This window comes from Panthera onca, chromosome B4, assembly GCF_046562875.1.
Source record: "Panthera onca isolate mPanOnc1 chromosome B4, mPanOnc1 haplotype 2, whole genome shotgun sequence".
Lineage (NCBI taxonomy): Eukaryota > Metazoa > Chordata > Mammalia > Carnivora > Felidae > Panthera > Panthera onca.
Window position 1 is genome coordinate 70,516,169 of NC_138345.1, and position 21,522 is coordinate 70,537,690.

The window sequence follows — 21,522 nt, forward strand, 5'->3', positions numbered from 1 at the left end:
CACTCGTCCTTCATTCATGTCCAAACAAAGTCATTTTCAGGAACATCCCTGTTAGCCCAACAAGTTACCACTGATCCGCACTGCCCATAAGTCCAAGCCTTTCCCTATAGCCCACCACTAACACAATCGTCATACCACCACCAGCAAGCTATATACTCTTCAAAGACTAAGAACACTTGTGGGTAATGTGTTATGGCCCTTGTAAGCGCTCAACAAATGTTCATGGGAAGAAGGAAAAATTAGGACAAAGGATACAAAATTGGGAAAGAGAAGAAAGGAACACACTTCGGGACACAAGGTTTAGGAAACTAGAAATTCAGGGTATGAGTAATCCTAACTGATGTGCAATAGCAATTCAAAGATGGAGAGATTACCTTTGGTTTTCCTGATAGCAAGTGAAATATTCACTCTGGTCTCTACATAGGTTAGAATGGACACAAAGGCTCTGTATTTGACCAAATGAACAAATTTTATACTTCTACAATAGCAGGAAATTGTTTTTGAAAATGAGCATAAAATCAAAACAAGCGTATTCTGGATCATCAACATTTCAAACCACTGGTAAAACAGTCAAAAGGGCTCCCAATTCAAAGAATTGTGTGTGCCTTGAAATAGTGATCTTATCAGATATTATAAAATCTAGCATACTTCCTCAGGATTTCAAATTTTCTGGGTGATCTGTCCTATTAGGCCACGCTATTGATGTTATTAATACTAGTGTGAATTATGAATAAAGCACTTAATGAGTAATCACCATGTACTGGTACACTTCATATATGTTATCTCCTTTATTATTAATAGTTCTTTAAAGTAAATACTATTAGTATCCTCTTCTTATAGGTGAAGAAAGTGGTGAATGGGAAGATTAAACTACCCAGGTAACCTAGGTAATAAAATAGGATTTTAGTATTCAGTAACAGGTTTAGAAAAATCTTCAGTCCCCCATGATGTCAATTTTAGAAGTCTCTACCACCCTTACAGAATTATGACCTATAGCTTATAAAATTTATAAAGCTTTATTTCAAAGAGGTTCCCCCAGTTAATTAGAACCCCACCTACTACTAGCATTAAATGTGCAACTATGGACTTGCCCGTGACTGGCTGAAACTTGAAACATAAACGATTACATCACTAAGTCCTTGTTGTACCCCTGAATCAGTTTCTATTATAGTGCACATTTTAAAACCGACATCTGACACAGGTTACACACAATTTCAACAGCCACCAACTAAGTGGCATAACAAAGAAATGAATTCAGATTTCCTCAATATTCATTATTACATTTGAATTCCAGATCACATGACTCTTCAAAAGGTCACATGTGGTAATACATGTAGAATGTTAAGAATTTAGTAACTGGGGTCACAGTGGAAAATGCTGTCTCCTACAAAACTAAAAGGAACTAGCTAGTCATATTCATGAAAATATAGCGTCTAGTCCTTCTTGAATTACAGAATCAGAGCTGAGCCAAGATTTGGTATACGGTCATTGATTTCTGTCGTGCACAGACCTGGGACAGACCCAGTACTGTCCTTTCACTAGGGAGGCCCTGAAAGAGAAAAAGAACATTGCAAATCCCCAAATCATTCCCATTAATCCTACATCCAGCAAGCAATTTTAGTTCCTTCTGCTACGAAGGCTGACAGGTCAAAGGGAACACAGGTCCAGCAGGTCAAGCATGAACTACCCTTTCTTCTCCTACATTCTCCAGAAGCCATCCCATGAGTTCACTCTCAAGATGTATAGGACAGGGCTCCCTAAAAAGCTGAATCAAGAATTCTTAAATAGATTAGGAGTTGAAAACAGGCACACATTCACTCCTAACTTCAAAACCTTTAGGACTGTTTTGGGTATAAAGAAATACAAACTGGCTGTCCCTTTCAAGCTTCTGGCATCCCAACCTCTACACTTGAAGGGGATAAAAGATGAACTATGTAATCTTTGCATGTTACAAAGTCTTTTTTTCCACAACTTCAAATCCTGTCTTATCAGAAATTCTAAGCAAAGTAAGACAGATAAATTAGCCAACTGACAGTATAAAAATTTAGAGAGACAACTCTACATAGGCTAATGTGATACTCCAAACTCCTACTGTAAGGCTTCTTGGAGAGATGTTTGAAAATCTTACAAGTTAAATTTATACCCTAGTATCTGAAAATGCAGATGAAATAGAACATTTCATTCTTTAGAGAAAAATCATTTATTCAGAACTCATATGAACACTGATCTCTAGGTAGTTTATTTTTCAATTCCACTTTATTAACCTTCCTACCTTCAGATCAGCCTTCGTGGCAATCCTTTTTTTTTTTTTTTTTTTTTAATTTTTGAGAGCATGCACAAGGGATGGGGCAGAAAGACACGGAGGAATAGAAGAATTCCAAGTAGGCTGCCCACTATCAACATGGAGCCCTATGTGGAACTCGAACTCCAGAACTGTGAGATCATGACCTGAGTTGAAATCAAGAATCAGATGCTCAACCAACTGAGCCACCCAGGTGCTCCCATGGCCATCCATTTCTAACCTATATCCATTTTATCATTTAACACATAACCTAAAACTGTTTTCCAAACTTTAGAGGAGTGCTCCCAAACTACAAGATTTCCCACATTATTGGACAGTCTGCCTCATGCCTGTGCAATCATTCCAAAAATACTTTGAGGTCATTTTAAGTATTAAGTATTCTAATACCTCTCAAAATGCAGTTACATAAGAGTGGGAATTTAAGCCTCTCTACTTGCTCTATCAAGTACTGATATAATACTTTTTTTCCACACTATTAACTTGTTCATATTAATATTTTTAACATTTCCTATTAACTAGTTGTCTTGAATGTTTTTTGGAAAAATTACATTACAGCTCAAAAATCTAAAAGGTCATCTAACCTTGTGCTTTAACTCATTTTTGTCTACTGCTACTCTGGTCACTGTAAGTTATTCCTCCTAGATCTGTCGTTCCTGAAACAGGCCTCAAATGAAAATATTATTCTCATGTGAAAAATTCTAACTTTTGATATTTGCTTTAAAGAGTTTTTAAAAGAAATACTAAAGGTATTTTTCAAACTACTTTTAATGTTTAAAAAAAAACTTAGGTCTAATTAAAGGCAGTCACTGAATATGAAATGTTAAAATTTAAAACTCTGAAATTTTAATGGTACTTAATATCTTTATCATGGAATTAGTTTTTATTCATATTGCTTTTGTCAGTTTTTATTAAGTCTACTAATTTTGGTGTAAATATGTGGGAAAAACCTAGCTTTGAAGTCACTGATAAACTGAATTCTTATTTTCAAATAGGTATCCTGTTATTTTACAGTACATGTCAGGATTTACTATATTACTTTTTAAAAGAATGTTTTTGTCGATCTTAACATCAGGATGTTAATCTAACATCAGGTACGTTTATGTATATGCAAAGAAATCTGTATACTGCAGACTAACAATGAGGGAGTTTTATCCCTTCAGATTACTGGCTCTCTTCCAAGAAAGAAAAGCCCAAGAAAGCAGCCTTCTTGGGGTAGGTCCAAAGGTCTGGATATTCTCCACATGAAACAGTGTATCTGTCGCCTGACCTGGCAATGGGCCCAACTCGTACTCTAGCAGTAATGATCTTCACAAAGAGTGGAACACAGGCTGGGACCAGCCAAGAACATGGACCATGCTTGTGCAGTTTCCCCTGCATTTGTACTCATTTTGAGAGCAGCCCAAGCTCATGTCTCCAGGTCTTAAAGTAGGGCAGCAATAGTGAATCAGATTCTAATTGCAAATAATTAAAGTCTTTACTTCCTTTTCATGAGGAATTATCACATGGGTAAGCAGTGGAGAGCCAAAGATTAAAATTTACCTCACTAAGCATTTGCAATTAAATTGTGTTTGGTAGACCAAAGGAATACTGTAAAATGAGCTATATGGCTGATTAGCGATCTAAAACTATAGATAGATTTACATTTATTGCTCTCCACAAGTCTATGGAGTTATTTTCACTTCTTTCCTTTACCTAGTGAGTACACATGTAAGATTAACTAAACAAAAATGAGGATATCCTTTCTACAGCTCACATACCATGGTCCATCACTTTAATCATTCCCTTCAGGACCTTATCTTCTTGCTCTTTCAATGTGGCAAGGGAAAATTTACAAACCAAACAGACTCATGAAAACATTCACAGAAACTCTAAAGAAATTACCAAACCTAGTCTGGTAAAAACCTAAGGTGGACTTTCTATTTGAAAATCAATTATCTGAACAAAGGAGAAAGATACAGGGATCACCTTGGGATACGCAGAGGCAAACAGTTTTGCTAACATTCAACATCCATTCACAATAAAAATTCTCAGGCTAGGAATGTAAGGGAACTTCCCTAAGTGGATAGGTAGTAAGGGAAGACTACAGACATTGCACACATTAGAAAAGGTCGAAAGTTTTCCTTGTAAAATTGATGAGGCAAGGATTTTCATTATTGCCATCTCTAGTCAATTTTGTTCTAGAACTCCTATCCACTGCAATAAAGGAGGGGGAGAGGGGAAGGCTGAAAGATTGGAAAATAAATAGCCATCCATATGATAGTTCATGTGCAAACCCAAAAGCACCAACAGATAAACTATTACGATATATGAGCAAGGTTGCTGAATGTTAAAAATTACCTGCATTTTCATGCAGAGAAAAAAAATTTTTTAAGTTATACCATTTGCGATAAAAAAAAAAAAATCACAATACCTCTACGAAGAGATGTAGAAGCTATTATGTGAACAATGAATTAATGGAGAAAATACCATATTGATGGGTTAGAAGACACATTATAGAGATGTCATTTCATCAAATTGATCTCTTGAACACGAAAATCAAAATCTTTCCCTTTGTGGAAACCAACTCTGATTCTAAGATTTATATGTAAATGCAAAGGATAAACAACAAAGATAATCTTGACAAAGTCAAGGGCTGCTCCTCCACATTTCAGAACTTCAAGAGCTATAATATTTTTTTAAATATAGTATGGTAGTAGCACAATGAATGGACTAATCGAAGTCCAAAATAGACCCACATATAGAAACACTTTTCTGAATAAATGATGCATTTTTAAAATTCCTATGAAATATTTTCAGGGGCACCTGGGTGGCTCAGTCGGTTAAACGTCTGACTTTGGCTCAGGTCTGATCTCACTGTTCGTGAGTTCGAGCCCCGCATCGGGCTCTGTGCTGCTAGCTCAGAGCCTGGAGCCTGCTTCAGATTCTGTCTGTCTGTCTGTCTGTCTCTGTCTCTGTCTCTCTCTCTCTCTCTGTGACCTCTCCTGCTCACACTCTGTCTCTGTCCCTCTCTCAAACATTAAATTTTTTTTTAAATTTCTATGAAATATTTCCATCAACAAAATAAAGTTTTATTTACCATTGCTTTTGATAGTTTTAAATCCCCTATTTTGGGATTTTGACAAAACAATGTTTAAAACTGACAGATTGAGCTCTTTCATTCAAATAGGTTTTTTTATTTAATGTTCTACCTCAAAGTTTAACATGTGACTTTTGTAATGACGGTTTTCACAACAGAATTAGAACCCAACAAGGCCACCTAAAAATAATTCATTTAAGTCTCTTCATAATACTTAAGTTTTGTTCATGCCAAGACTTTTGAACCCTTTCAGTTAACACATTTGAGGTCAGCAATCATCGCTACTTTGCAAATTCAATAATCAGTTCCAAATCTTCATATTCTTTTAATTCCTAACACCATTTAGCAAATTAATCTGTAGTATCTTTTTGAAAAGTTCACATGGCTTTGGGGCACACATTCCTGCCCTGTCTTCCTGACCTCTTCATTTTTCCTAGTTTAATCCTCACCTCTCCAAGTGCTAAACATTGGCATGCGTCACCATTCAGTTCTTGGAATTTCTCTTCCATACTCTTATCTATTCCCTACGCAATTGCAGGCAGCCTTAAAACATAGGATACTCCTAAGTTATTCCAAGTCCAGACCTCCATACCAACCTTCCCATTCATCTTCTATTGCCTACTTTCCTAGTCTCCCCTCAGATGTCTGACTGGGATCTCAAAGTCAAATTATGAACATAGGGGAAGGGAAGCAAAAATAAGATAAAAATAGAGGGAGACAAACCTTAAGAGACTCTTAAATACAGAGAACAGAGTTGCTGGTGGGTTGTTGTGTGGGAAGGATGGGCTAAGTTGGTGATGGACCTTAAGAAGGGTGCTTGTTGGAATGAGCACTGGGTGTTATAAGTGATGTATCACTAAATTATTTTCCCAAAGTCATTATTACACTATATGAAACCAACTTGGATTTACACATTAATAAATCGGATGTTCCTTCCTAACCTGTGGTTCCCACAGCCTTACCCATTCTTGGTAAATGAAAACTCCATCCTTCATCTGCTCAGGCAAAATTAAACACACACACACACAGGTGCACGCACCCACATATTTTAGGATAATCTGACCACTCCTGTCAACACTCAGCCCCTCACACCTGTCCAAAGTGCATATTGAACGTGGCTACTTCTAACTTCATGGCTACACCCTAAATTCAAGAGGTCAGCATTGCTCAACATAATGATTGCATTATCTTTCTTGCTTTGTCACTTATTCTGCTAGCTTTTCTCCATGTAACTATCTGAGTGATCCCTTTAAAATCCAAGCTGATCATGTCCCTCTTCTGTTCAAAATCCTACAGTGGCTTCCAAGGTTAGTCCTAGCCAAAATACCTAATGTGATTTATAATATCCTATGTGCTGGGGTGGATTCACCATGAACCTAAAGCCGCTAAAACTTCTGGTCTCTCGCAAAAATCCCTTTTAAGGCCTTGAGAAGAATCCTAGAGATTATACGTTCATAATTTTTCTATTTTTTCATAAAGCTCCCTAATTTGTTTAGTGTTCAAGCCCCACAACCTGGATCCACCCACAACTACTCGATTTAGCCTCCCACAAATACTGTGACTTCATCTCCTACTACCCTCCCTCCTTCCCTATGCTTGTACAGGCTGGTTATGGGACATATTAAACAGGCCTCAGCACCTTTGTAGTTTCCATGAAGGAGGTACTCAAATATTTTACAAATGAAGGAACAAATGAATAAACAAATCCATGTTGGGACAAGGTTGAGTGAGGCCTCAGCCTCCGGAGCTAGTAATGTGGAACAAGAACAAGAACCTCCCCTTAGCAGTCGGCTCTTTTCTTCATTTACTCATTTGGAACATGGAAAACCAGTACAGGTCTTACCAATGCACTCATCTTGCTCTCCTTCCTCCAGCCCACCATGAGGTAGGAAACAAAGGGCTATGTATTGACCCTACACCATATATTTTCTCTTTTCCAGATGAGTACTATGAATGGAGCCCTCTAGGGCTAGTAGTGGATATACTAAAAAGAAGTCAGAAATGTCTATTCGCCATTGCAAGATATTTTCAAGATCACAACATAAACTTTACCTTTGGCCTTTCAATTTGTACTTTTCCCATCCCCCAAATAAAATGCTGAGGAATGTGTGCCTCAAAAAGCCAAGTGAATAATCCCAATTTGCTATCATATATACATAATTACTGGATATAGAAGAGAAAGGAGTTAACCTAAAACTCTGAACAGTGCCACACTAAGAATATTACTGGTCCTTGTACATAGCCTGTGTGTTAGTTACTAGTATCTCAGTTCTCTATCCATTCCACTTCTCAGCACAAGTTTAGCTGTGAATCTACTGATGCCAAAAATATCCTATATTCTATACTTCTCATCAGTTTTGGGCACCTCATTTTGTAGTGCTCAAAGTTACCTGAATTTTTCCAACACCAATCACAACTGTCCACCTGTTGGTGAACTTTCTGGTTTTCCCTACCCAGCATCTATTTATCTAACAGCCCCCAGCCTCAAATTGGGTGTCTATCCCCAAACTCCATCTATGATACAGTTGCATTGTCCTGACTCCAAAAGCAGGGTGGCTGATTATAGCTCTGATACCAGTAACAGCAACTGGTTGAGGCCAAGTCAGGTCAAACAAAATCAGACCCTATATACCAGGACCTCAGTTTGAACTATCGGGGGAGAGGACTCCCAACACCCACTGGATTGCTTTTGAGTTAAAGCCCAAATCCCTTGAAGTTTACTGATACCTTCACTAGTTTGCTCCTCCTTACCTCTCCAGCATCACATCATCTTGCCCCCTGATATCCTACACCTTAACTACATTTAGTTACCGAAGTGGTTCAAGCACTGTCTCATCACCAGGCATTTGTACATACTGTTGCTTCCATCTGGAATACTTTTTATCCTCTCCCTTTTTTCCTGACCAATTCCTGCTCATCTTTTGGGTCTCAGATAAGGAGTTATTTTTTCCTCAAAGAAGCCTTCTCAGACAACCCCATCTGAGCTATGGTCTTTCCAGGAGGCCCCAAATCACCTTCTGAATGAACCTTGTCTTACAGACCTGAACAGAAAGGTTATTTTGGTACTAATTCCTCACTTGTTTGCACAACAGTTACTGTATTATGTAACATAGTACTACTTGCTGTGAAGAATGTAAAAGATGGAATAAAATGCTATTTTTTTTTTTTTACTTTAAGGAACATAAAACCTTCAAGTTAATAAGTGAGATAGCAGAGATATAGAATTCCAAGATAGTGTTAATTACATGCAGAACAATACAGCCCCTACATTGAGATATTTTATAGCTTGATATTCTAAAGACCACATTCTTAATCTTACAGGATTATAAGCAGGTAGGTACATTAGCCACATGAAAATAAGGTGCTAATTATAAAATAGCTATTTTCAGTAAAGCAAGAGTCTAAGAATGTACAATTAGTCAGAGACCTAGAAACGAAGGACTCTAATCATTTTTTCAATCACATTTTCATCTGTATAAATGAAGAGTATCTTAAGTATTTAAATCAACTCCTATTTAAAGGTATTTTTAAAAATAAATCTGAAATGTTATGGAAGTGGAAGATTAAGGAGAGATTGCCTAAAGACTAAGTGACCAAATAGGAAACGAGCCAAAGGAAATTCAAGGTGGTAGATCACAGAGGAGCAAGCACTGTGAGAAGGGTCAATGGAAATGTATTCCACTTCTGCAGCAGAGGCATACATTGCTGTCTAGTAAAAACTCATAAGGACTTTACCAAGTTGCAAAGTGACTAAAAATCTTACCTAGGAATTTCAAAGACAAGAAGTGCACCAACTTAAAACAAAGATGGCAAAGGTCTTAATCAGACAGGCAGAACAGAAAAAACAGATGTGCAATCTATTTCAAAAAAGAGTTAATAGTCTCAAACCCTCCTCAGCAGATTTAACAAACCCATGAACCAGCATAAGCAGACAGGAGTCAAAATAAATTTGAAATCCTAGCAACAAATGAGAAACTAATTTTACAAACTGAAAGGTAATCAGATTGTGACTGATTTAGTTTGACACCATTATGTTCAAGACACTGGCAGATTTTACTCTTCAGTTAAAGGTTATGATTAGGATAGCTTCTCTTATACCTTAAGATTCATAATCTCTCCTATTCATTTCCAAGGCAGCACAGAGAAGTCATTAAGGGAAAGAAACCTTACCTTCAAAATTGAGAAAGAATACATCATTTCTACCCACAATTTTTCCAGTATAGCATAAATATATAATCCTTGCATAAAGAGAAGGTTTTTAGAAACCTTTTAGGGTTTATTTTTGAGAAAAAACACTTGGGGAAGGGGCAGAGAGAGGGAGAAGATGGGAAGCTGGCTCTGTGCTGTCAGCACTCAAACTTATGAGCTTATGAATGATGCGGGGCTCGAACTTATAAACCATGAGATCACGTGAGCTGAAGTCAGATGCTCCACCGCTACCCAGGTTCCCCTAGAAAAACTTAATTCTTAGGAGTGGACAGGTAGTTCTTCCTAGAAAGAACTATTATTACCACACATGAAATGTAAGATTAAAGTTACTTTCCATGTTCTGTTTTCAAAATGCACTTGATCAGATTAAACACACACTCTGGTTCCCTTTTCACATCATTCACCGGATGTGGGAATTAGCCACCTCGTTAGAAATACAAGATAAGAGGCACCTGGATGGCTTAGTTGGTTAAGCATCAGCCTCATGATTTTGGCTCAGGTCATGATCTCACAGTCCTAACATCCAGCCCCACGTGGGGCTCCATGGCAAGCATGGAGCCTGCTTAAGACTCTCTCCCCGAGCCCCTGCTCTGTCAGAAGAGGGAAAAAAAAGAAAAGCAAGTAGTACTGGATAAGATTTTAGAGAAAACAGGACTTCAAAGCTCTGGGACACTGCCACAGACTTAACACAAAGCATCATATGCAGCGGATTGATCCTGGTTCTTGGGATACATTATTACCCATAAATTTCATTCTGTGAAGCAGAGCACCCAACTGGCAAAACAGGTCTTTTAAGAATGCTGTCCGCATAGGGGCGCCTGGGTGGCGCAGTCGGTTGGGCGTCCGACTTCAGCCAGGTCACGATCTCGCGGTCTGTGAGTTCGAGCCCCGAGTCAGGCTCTGGGCTGATGGCTCGGAGCCTGGAGCCTGTTTCCGATTCTGTGTCTCCCTCTCTCTCTGCCCCTCCCCCGTTCATGCTCTGTCTCTCTCTGTCCCAAAAATAAATAAAAAACGTTGAAAAAAATTTTTTTTTAAATTAAAAAAAAAAAAAAAAAAAGAATGCTGTCCGCATCGAACTGTCACAGCACTGCCAGGCTTTCCCCCTCACAGAAACCATCTGTAAAAGTCCACAATGATCACAGCTTATCGTTCTTCCAAGGGTCGGGAAGAGGACCATGAAGAGCATTCTGAGAGTTTTTCATAATCCATATTAGGCAGATGTAGTGCTGAGGATTCATAATCTCAAACATCTTAAAATTTCACAATTTAGGATCTTTGTTTTGGGGATAAAATTTAACATTACTGGGACAACTGAAGAATGACCACTGAAGAAACTATTCTAAAGGGCACAAATGTTAATTAACAAAGCAAAAAGGGCGATTTGAATGGTTTGGGCAAATGATGTTATTCAAATACCAGTATTTTCTAGATACTAGGACTTTCAAAAAGTAGCACTTGCTAAGTTTCCATTATAGTATGTGTTTGATTTAGAGTTTAAACAAAAAAAAGTCTTCTTTGGTGGGGAGGGGTACAAATGGAGAGGAAGGTGGAGGAGACTGGTGGTTTCTTTTCAAGTTTATCAAAGTTTTTTAGTTCAAAATATTGGCCGCGGTCAGGGACCTTGGAAATCTTTAAAAGTCTGTAAACAGGTGGCTAACCAAACATGACAGTTTCTCCCCTACCCCCAATTGAAAAATCCTAGCTTTACGTCGTAATACAAAAGATGTGGTAATACTGGTCTCAAGTTCCCTGTGCACCTTTTGCCAGAAGCACGTCCATTCCACTGCCCAATGGACACCTCAGTGTCCTACTGACACCTCACTTTACTCATTTCCTATAACTGCCTGGTCCTTATAACTATGAGGTACTCAAGTTAATAAAAAACTGGAAACTTGACCTTTACTGAAACAAATTCATTAGCCATTTATTACCTACTGTAGGTTAAGATCCAGAGAAGTAAATTCTCCAAGTCAGTAGGAGAGCCAGAAGTACAACTCTGTTACCAGACTCCCGGCTTCCTAAGTCAACTGTGGCCCCCGCCGACACTAAAGACATCCATATTTCTTCAAACCAATGCTGATTAAGTCTTTTAAAGGGAAATAACCTGTATAGTAGTAAAATTTTACTTAAAAGAATTCTCATGCATTCATAGGATTATCCGCCTGAGTTATACACAGAACAATCTTTATCATCTCAAAGCTGAGGAAAAAGCTTTAAAGGAAATTATCTTCAATTTTCTCTTTTATGTGCAATTCACTTGACGTCTAAATCCTCTGTTGACAACATAGCTGCTTTCAGTCCCCTGGGCTTGAGTCTCTCCTCATTCAAATCCAAAATTATTTCTTTTAAATATTAGAGAGAGAGAGAGAGAGAGAGAGAGAGAGAGAGAGAGAGAGAGAGAAATGCAAGCTAGTAGAGGAAGAATCCCAAGCAGGCTCCCATGCGGTCAGTGCAGTTGACGTGGGACTCAATCCCACAAAAGGGGAGACCACGACCTGAGCCAAAACCAAAAGCTGGATGCTTAACAAACTGAGCCACTCAGGTGCCTCCCAAATTATCTTTAAAACTAAAGCCGCTGAGTACTACAACCTTAGAAGCTATAGATGGTCTCTGCTTTAACAGTAGGGTCTCCTCAGTACCCATAAGATAGCCTACACAATCCTACACTCCTTTGAGATCTGCACCTGTGTGCCTTCACAGTCCCATTTTGCCCTACTTTCCACACTTACCACACACATCAGGACTCTGGACATACTAATACTATTCCCCTCTAGTCTGTTCTAACTTTTACAGATTGAATGATTTCGGATTTGGCTCTCAACCACAGGACCGAAATGTGCTCTGCTTATGTCTGCCAGCACAGTCCAGCTTTCGCAGGCACAATGAAATTATTTTTAATTTTTTTTTTTAACATTTATTTGAGAGAGAGAGACAGAGACACAGAGCATGAGCAGGGGAGGGGCAGAGAGAGGGGGAGACACAGAATCCGAAGTAGTATCCAGGCTCTGAGCTGTCAGCACAGAGCTGGATGCAGGGCCCGAACTCACCTACTGTGAGATCATGACCCGAACCGAAGTCAGTCACTCAACCAACTGATCCACCCAGGTGCCCCAGGCACACTGAAATTATTAAAAATCCTCTCACTACAGGGGCGCCTGGGTGGCTCAGTCGGTTGGGCGTCTGACTTCGGCTCAGGTCATGATCTCGCGGTCCGTGAGTTCGGGCCCCGCGTCGGGCTCTGTGCTGACAGCTCAGAGCCTGGAGCCTGTTTCGGATTCTGTGTCTCCCTCTCTCTCTGACCCTCCCCCCCGTTTATGCTCTGTCTCTGTCTCAAAAATAAATAAACGTTGAAAAAAAAAAAATCCTCTCACTACAAACCTCAGTATCTGTTTTACTTCCTGCCCAACAAAGGACCTCTCCACTACTATAGTAATAAACCCTTTTGCCCATGCTTTCCCCACACTCCTTCCTGCCTCCTGACCAACCCACATGCTTCATAGCTTGTCATGGGGTGGCATGTCCCCTTCTCTTGCGAATTGTAAAATTCTTTCAAAAGGTAGTTATCTCCAGGTCTGTCACCTTACCATACTTGATCTAAACTAATCTTGGGTGCTTTTTTTCTTTTTTTTAATACAAGTCCCCTCTACCATCAACCTTTTACTTCGAAAATGCCCAAAAATCCTTCACAATGAAGATTAGGTGCTTTAAGTATCACTTCCTTGGTAAAAACCCAGGAAGTTGCTGCTCAGCCCCTTGAGCTGCTTGTAATACAGCTCCTTGCCCACAGCAGCCTCGATTCAGTTTGTGATTTCTGTTCTTGTGTTCTTTTACCACCCCCAGGGCTTTGAGAACCTGAATGAAGAGAATCACTCAAGTTTTACCCAGTACATTCCTTGGCACATGTTAGGGACTCCAAGACTAAGAATAAGTTTAGAAAAAACTAGGAAAAACACAGAAACTTTCAAACTGGCCAACATCATCTAAAACCCATTGAAAGACCTTTCATTTTACTCATGTCAAGTCCCGTTTAATAGAAGAAATGTTTTAAGCTCCTAAACTCCTGACACTGAGAGGAGAGGGGCAGAGTAGCAAGGGAAAAGAGTGCAGAGCTTACCAGGACCAGTTCCGCTCTGCTGTGGGTGACAAGGGGGATAAGCAAGAGCAGAACTGCACATAAAAACCCAGAAGATATTTCATTCCCAACCTTTTCAGAGCCTCCCCCTTCTGAGGTTTTAGTTTTGTTAGGGTGGATGATGGTAGCGTACAGAGGCTGTTTGCTCATTTTGTGGTGTTTTGGGGTGTTTTGCCATTTTGACTCAATTTTACTTAGACAATGTCGGAGGTCTACCTGGAGCCTGGCATCCACAATAGTTAGGTTTGGCAACCAAATGTAATTTGTATGGCCTCAAGGAGCCACTGTCAAACCTGATGTTGAAAACAACCATCAAGGCTTGAAAGCACTATGAATTGCAACACTTTAGGGCCATAATGAATTAAGACCATCAATAGAAATGTTGGAAAAAAATGACTTTCCCTTTTCCCCTTAACCTTTTTGGTTCATGTGCTCAATCTTTAGACCAACCCATTTGAAGAGGTCCTTCTGAATCAAGGTTCACCTGCGGAATAGAAGATCCTACAAGTATGTCTGAACAATAATGCATGAATTGGGGAAGAAAAAGCCTTTGATAACATTTTACTAATTATGTTCACAAGTCTCCATTTTGCCTAACAAAATGATGATTAGCAGCTAATTATTTAGGCCATTAATTGATTGCTTTGTGATTAAAGATACGTAGGTTAGTTGTACTTAAATTACCTCCATTTTTAAGACTTGTAAAGGATACAGTCTTCGAGGTTTTAATAGATAAATGTGGAAAAATTGTGATTAAAAAATGAAATTCCATAACTTTCTATTTAATTTTGTGTTTTTGTAATAAATGTGTAGTATAAAAAATTTTTAAACAAAAGACTGGCTTTTCTTGTTCCATTCTCTTTCTGATAATGAACACGGATTGTGAATGCAAAACCCTGCATATCATTATGTGAAACATTTATGCATTCAGAGTGTCTACTTGGTGGTTTTCTTCTTAAGAAGCTAAACAATTCATTAAACAAGCTGCTCCTGAATGGTAGATCAGAACAAGCATAAGCTGCCTTCTGTAGAATTCTATTGTGAAGCTGTACCCATTTGTGTTTTCTTTGAAGCCATAAAAATGAAACCCTTATGCTCATATTAAAAGCATAAGAAAGGCATCTATTATGTCAATAGATTTAAAACACGTCCTTAGACACAGTGAGAACCACTCCAAAATGGCACTCTTATAATAGCAAAGGTTAAGAAGTGCATTCCCAGAGAAAACCTTCAAAGGCCTACATATCATTATATCCCAAAACAGATGGCATTGCAGTGTTGGGACTATACTTTATGGACACCTACAATCTCAAATAAATCCTTTCTAATCCCAGTCCTTTGTCTAGATTTTGTACTTTGATGATAACTGCAGGTGCCTTTCTCCGTTCTTCAGAAAATGACACAAGGATATGAAGATTCACGTACACACATGGACACAACTCTTAACAGGACTTCTATGCAATGTACTAATTTTACTAGCAACAGATTTATACTTTATAGATATGTGTGATTTATATTTTACAGATACCTACTATTCCTAGATTCTAATCCATTATAATTCTTTGGTCTGAATTTTACAGAAACAAAAAAATATCACTCATTATTGGAAGCATAAACTCATAAAAACCACTTTGTAAAACAATATATGGAATTTTCTAGTATCTGTGTATATACTTGGGAAAACCTCAAACACAGCAGATGGAGACAAGAAAATTCACAGCAGCATTGTTTATAATGACAAACTGCAAGTAACCCAAAAGTTTATCTATAGGAAAATGGATATATGACCTGTAAGATACTGCACAGCAAGACTAAATCCCTGCTACACACATCAACATAAATCTCAAAATACTGAGTAAGAGTCAGAAAACTACAAGGTTTCTTTTACAAAGTTGAAAGCATAGAAAATTGAGCAACGGGTTATTACTTTGGTTCTTCTTTAATTATCTAAAATTCTGCTAAGAAAAAGCATACTAGTAGTGTGACTAGTAAATGGATTAAAGTTTGATTATTAAATCTCATGCAGAATACTTTTTTGGATCTAAATTTATTTTACAAAATTGCCTACAAACTAATTTCTAATGGGTCCTTACAGGTCAAGAAAATTTGTTTGAAATATACTTCAGTATTTGAGGAACATATGTCAATTCTAACCTACAAGAATATTTAAATAGTGTAATTTTACCAAAAAAGTTTTACTCCATAGTTTACCTGAAACTTCACAAGGCTGGGGAGATTGCAGAAAATAACTGCTCTTTAATTCCTGTCTGTATATAAGATGTGGCTTGTTATGATCATCTTCAGGTTCACTCCCATCTGCCTTCATTATAGGTTCTAAGAAATATTCACCATCATGCGCTTTAAATGTTCCCATCTGAAAAGAAAGAAAATAATTAACTTTGTCACTAAGAAGCGAAAGCATGCAGCGTCAGTTTTAAGTGAGCACACAGATGCAGGACATCCAGAAGTCCATTCATTCACTGTCATCCACTGAACATAACGTTTCCTTGCCATGATGACCCAATACATAAGAGCGTGAAGGGAACCAAGACTGGACAGCTTTCTAATAGGCAGTGTTGTGATGACCTGCATTCCAGTAAAAAGAATGGCATAGGCAATGTCCTCAGGATGGCAAAAAAAAAAAAAAAAAAAAAAAAATCTATCACCTTCTATAATAAGAGAGCCTGTTTAGCTTGGTTTATATAAGGCAGTGAGTTTTCTGGGGTCAGATAACAGATCTTGAAGATTGATGCTAGCAATTTACAATTTGTAAGCCGTGGAGAGCCACTAAAGAGTCTTCACGAAGATCTATCTTCTGAATTCCAGAAGCCACAAACTTGTTTTTCAATATCCCCACTTGGATAACTAGTAGCATTCTCAACCTAAACATGTCCAAATCAAAACTCCTGATTTTCAGTCCAAACCTGCCTTTTCAATGGTCCCTATCTCAGTAAATGGCAACAAGTATTATTCCAAATGTTCAGGCCACAAGTCCTTAGAAGTCAAGGATGAGCTCTTATGCCTAAGGTAACATCCTACATTTAAGTCATCTGCAAATCCCGATAGCTCAGCCTTCAAGGTATAACTGAAATCCAACTGCTTCTGCCAAGTTTTACTAACACATCCCTGATCTAACCTAATGTTTTGTTTCCTCTATAAACCAACAGTCCTTTAGTTTAGGGTCTATGGAGGAATCACAGTAATTTCTCTTTAAGTCTAGATCAATGTTCTTCAACAAACATGACCAAGTCATTCAGTAAAATCCAACATCCTTACAATAATCTAAGATGTCCTGCTGTGCTCACATCTTGCCCCTACTATGCCTCCAGGCACACAGGTAACTAATTCTGACTTCTCCCACTTCCACCCTGGCTCCTTCTAGAGCTCCACTCCTGGTGTCTCTGCGATTTCTCAAATATGACAAGATGTGTTCAGCTCACCTCAGGACCTATCCCCTTACTAAAACTTCTGCCTTCAAGCACTTTCCTAATGGCTCCACGAGCACTTGTTTCAGATTTATGCTCCACATTCACCACCCCATATGTCAACCCACCTCCTAGATCTATCCCTCTTATCCCGTTTCATTTTTCTTCAGTGTACATATCAATACCTCTTATTTTTATTTGTCTGATACAATCCACTAAAACATAAGCTCTGTAAGAACAGAGCTTTTGCCCACACTTCTCTCTGCATGCCTCTCATGTCTGCCCCATACCAGATGTTGGGGTATATATAACATTAGTGAATAAGACTAGAAGGGTCAACTATACTAAAAAAGACTAAGGTAGAAAGTTTAGCTTAGTAACTGTGTGTTATAGATGGTGGGGGGAAAAATACTAGCAGTTATAAGAGGCTATAACATGAAGATAAAACCTCAATTGCAGTGACAGCAATGGCATGACAGTTGGGAGAGAATGATTACAAGATATCAATGCCTGAGAAAAGCAAAAAAAAAAAAAACAGAGGGAGAATTTATGATATAGAGATTAACTGTTTGGTAAAATAGGGGTTACCGAAACAACTCCAGAAATGTTAAGATTCCAAAACAGACCCTTTTTCTACCAAACAGAAAAAGAGGTCAATTACATCACAAAAAACTCATGTCTTTGATTTTACAGAGAAATTCCACCAAACCTTGAAAAAGCAGATAATTCCAGTTATTTGAAATTTTCCAAAACATAAAACATGTAAGTTCTTTTTAAGAAGGGAGTGTGATCTTAGAGCAAAACCTGGTAAAGACAGCACCAAAACAAAAACACAGGACAAGCTCATATAGATCGAGATCAAAGTCCTAAATTTTACTAGCAAACCTAATTCAGCAACCTGCGAATGCATGACAAAATGGAATTTCCTAGAAGAATGTAAGGATGGTGTAATACTGGGAATTTTCTTGTTTTTTGCAGTAGGCTCCATGACCAGCATGAAGCCCAACATGGAGCTTGAACTCAAGACCCTGAGATCAAGAGTGTGACCTTTAACTGACTGAGCCACTCAGGCACCCCCAATACTGGGAATCTTAATTCGTTACAATCCCCTATGTGAATTTAAAAGAGATCACATGACTTCTAAAAAAAAATTAACATTCTTCATTTTAAAAACACCCATAGAATATAAAACAAGTGCTTAAGATAAACTATCCCAGCCCAGAGACGATGTCACATGTAAGATAGATTACATAAAAGATTAAGAATAGATTGCAAAGGGAGAGTTAAAAGTATTCATAGATGCAATCAGCATGTACCTTAATAACTGAAAAGCTACTATAAGTGATTTCAGGGAGATAAAATACAGGTCTAACAAGTTTTCACATATATGAACACCCATTAGAAGATATTATGAAGAAATTATCCCATTTACAGATTAAATGCCCAGGAACCCAAATTTGTAAGATGTTAAATCACTACTAGAGAACTACAAATTAAATGGAACCAAGTGCCATGTCCCTGAGTACTAAGATTCTCCAAATGAATCTATAAATTTAACAAAACCCTAATTTTAATAACTATATTTAATATGTAAACGTCTGAAGTACATGTGGAAGAATAAAGCAACCAAGAGAATTCTAGAGAACAGGGAGGTAGGACTAGGACTATTTAGATATTAAGATAAGATACAGCCACATTAAATTCTTCAATGCTAGCACATGATAAGCCCAAGGCTAATTAAGGAATGCTAATTAATCCTACAGGATTCAAGACTTGTGCATAGACAACATCTCAAATCAGTAAAAATATTTAGGAGTATTGCAACATGTGGGCAGATATCCAGAATAATTTGGATACTTCCTACATAGAATTCAAAAGATCAGTGATGTAAGCTTTTGAAATAAAACCATAACAGCACTAGAAAGTAACAAGAGAATGCCTTTATCGCTTTGGAATAGGACAAGTCATTTTAATCCTGACTCAAACCTATAAAAAAGAAAATATTAGGGGCACCACCCAGGTGGCTCAGTCAGTTAATTGTCAGGCTCTTGACTTCAGCTCAGGTCATGATCTGATCTCATGGTTCATGGGTTTAACCCCATACTGGGGCTCTGTGCTGATGGTGGGGAGCCTACTTAGGATTCTCTGTCCCTCTCCGATTTGTGTGCATGCACTCACTTTCTCTCAAACTAACATTTTTAAAAATGTTAAACTTCACTCAGGAAGAATATAGCGAGAAGCCATTTTCAACTAGGAAATTGGTAAAAATGTAAGCTTTTTATAACATACTTCAAATGTGTCTGAAAAAACAGATACCTTCATACATTACTGTTAGAAGGTAGATTAGTGCAATCACAATACAAAGCAGTTTGGTGATATCTAACACCATTACAAATGCATTTGCTTTTTGAGGCAGCAATTCCCCTTCTGAGAATTTCTATGACCGATCTGCATTTCCAAACATATGAAGTAACAAAGTTATTAACCATAGCATTGTTCTTAACAGCAAGATACAGGACCTAATTCCAAGACCTCTGACATGTACGTAAACTATGGTACAGCCACACAATGGGATATATTGTGGTTACAAGCAAAAAGTAAACATTGTATGTAGTGATATGAAAAGGCCTCCGATTATTTAAAGCAAAATACTACACCAAGATGTATAGTTCACAACCATTTGTGTAATAAAGAGAAACACTGAACATTTGTTTGCCTGGGTGCTAGTCAAGAAACTAAGGATTAGAAATAGTACAGGTGAAGGTATATTACTTCTTTATAGGATACTGTTTGATCTCCTCAGAACATTACATGTTATCTTCGTGTGTTTATTTTTTATAATTATTCTCCCTCACTAGACAAGAGGCTTCATGTAGGCAGAGACCTGAGCTCTGAATCTCCATGGTCTAATACAGTATCTGACAGAGTAGGCATAGCGCAGAGTATTTGTTCAACCATTAAAACTATGATTCCCTCAGTTTCTGTTAAGCTGAGGTAGAACAGAAATTAGGACACAGGCTGGAGGTAGAACATGGAGACTATTGCATGCAGGGAGGTTTTAATCAGGAAAGCCTCACCATAAACAAATGAGAAAAATTACATCCTTATGATCATGAACCTGTAACTAAAATTAGCATTTTCTTCAAGTGGGAACATAGGCAACAAATCCCAGTGATATTGCCGATGGCAAGCCGATTTTTCATCATGTTCGAAGAGGTTTGAGATCTCACAATAGGTTGATACTCAATATTTAGTTATTAGATATTTAATGCATAAGTAAACACATAGCTTTTTAATATCTTGATAACTATCTTTCAATATAGTTTTGTGCAGGGGCTTTAAAACATTCTGGGAAGGGTTCCATGGGTGAATTATTAAAGGGTTTGAAGAGAAGTGGGAAGAGGGACGAGAGTCAACGCAGTAACTCTGAAAGATCAGATCTTTGTGCCACTAAGATCTTTACATCAGCAAGGGAGGAGTTGGTGGCAGTGGTAGGTAGTCAGTGATAGGCAGTCAGCAAGGTGTGTGAGGAGGGCTCGTATCCATTGGTAGTTAAGAGTGAAAAGCAGCCCTCAAGTGGTCAGCTTTTATAGACCCCTTTCTCTAGTTTGGAAGTAGGCATTTGTAATATTAATACCTAATTCCAGTATATACCTATAGGATTTATTTCAACCTAACAGTAACTCTCAAGTTATATTATCCCCACTTTCTAGTAAGGACAAATGAGGAACAAAAGGTTAACTTATCCAAGTCTTATATCTAATAAGACGTAACCCAGATGGTTTGGCTTCACAGTTCATGCCTTAACCCATTACACAGTACTAGTTATGATAAACCAGTTTTGATAAACCCTACAAATTAGTTGACAAATACTCAATGAATACCTCTACTATGTGCCAGGCACAGTGCTAGGGGCCAGAGATGGAGGGAAACATGCAAATCCCTACCTTCCAAGAATTTACACTTCTATGGAAAAGACAATAATGCTATGCCTGGTGGTAGGAAAAACAAAGAAAATAAAGCTGGGAACTCTGGAAAGCAGTATGGAGGTTCCTCAAAAAGTTAAAGATAGAACTACCCTATGACCCAGCAATTGCACTACTAGGCATTTATCCACGGGATACAGGTGTGCTGTTTCGAAGGGACACATGCACCCCCATGTTTATAGCAGCACTATCAACAATAGCTAAAGTATGGTAAGAGCCCAAATGTCCATCGATGGATGAATGGATAAAGATGTGGTATATGTATGTATGTGTGTATGTACACACACAAAATGGAGTATTACTCAGTGATCAAAAATAATGAAATCTTGCCATTTGCAACTACATGGATGGAACTAGAGGGTATTATGCTAAGTGAAATTAGAGAAAGACAA

At 38.1% G+C, this 21,522-nt stretch overlaps 1 protein-coding gene across 3 annotated transcripts in view; it reads right to left on the reverse strand.

The window, feature by feature from the left end:
- Positions 1 to 21,522, reverse strand: part of ADAMTS20 (ADAM metallopeptidase with thrombospondin type 1 motif 20) — a 178,731-nt gene that overhangs the window by 143,491 nt on the left and 13,718 nt on the right. For all 3 annotated transcript variants that reach the window (XM_060657892.3, XM_060657893.3, XM_060657890.3), the window contains exon 3: positions 15,931 to 16,093. In XM_060657892.3, coding sequence (XP_060513875.3) covers positions 15,931 to 16,093 — 163 coding nt within the window. The remainder of the gene's footprint in view (positions 1 to 15,930; positions 16,094 to 21,522) is intronic.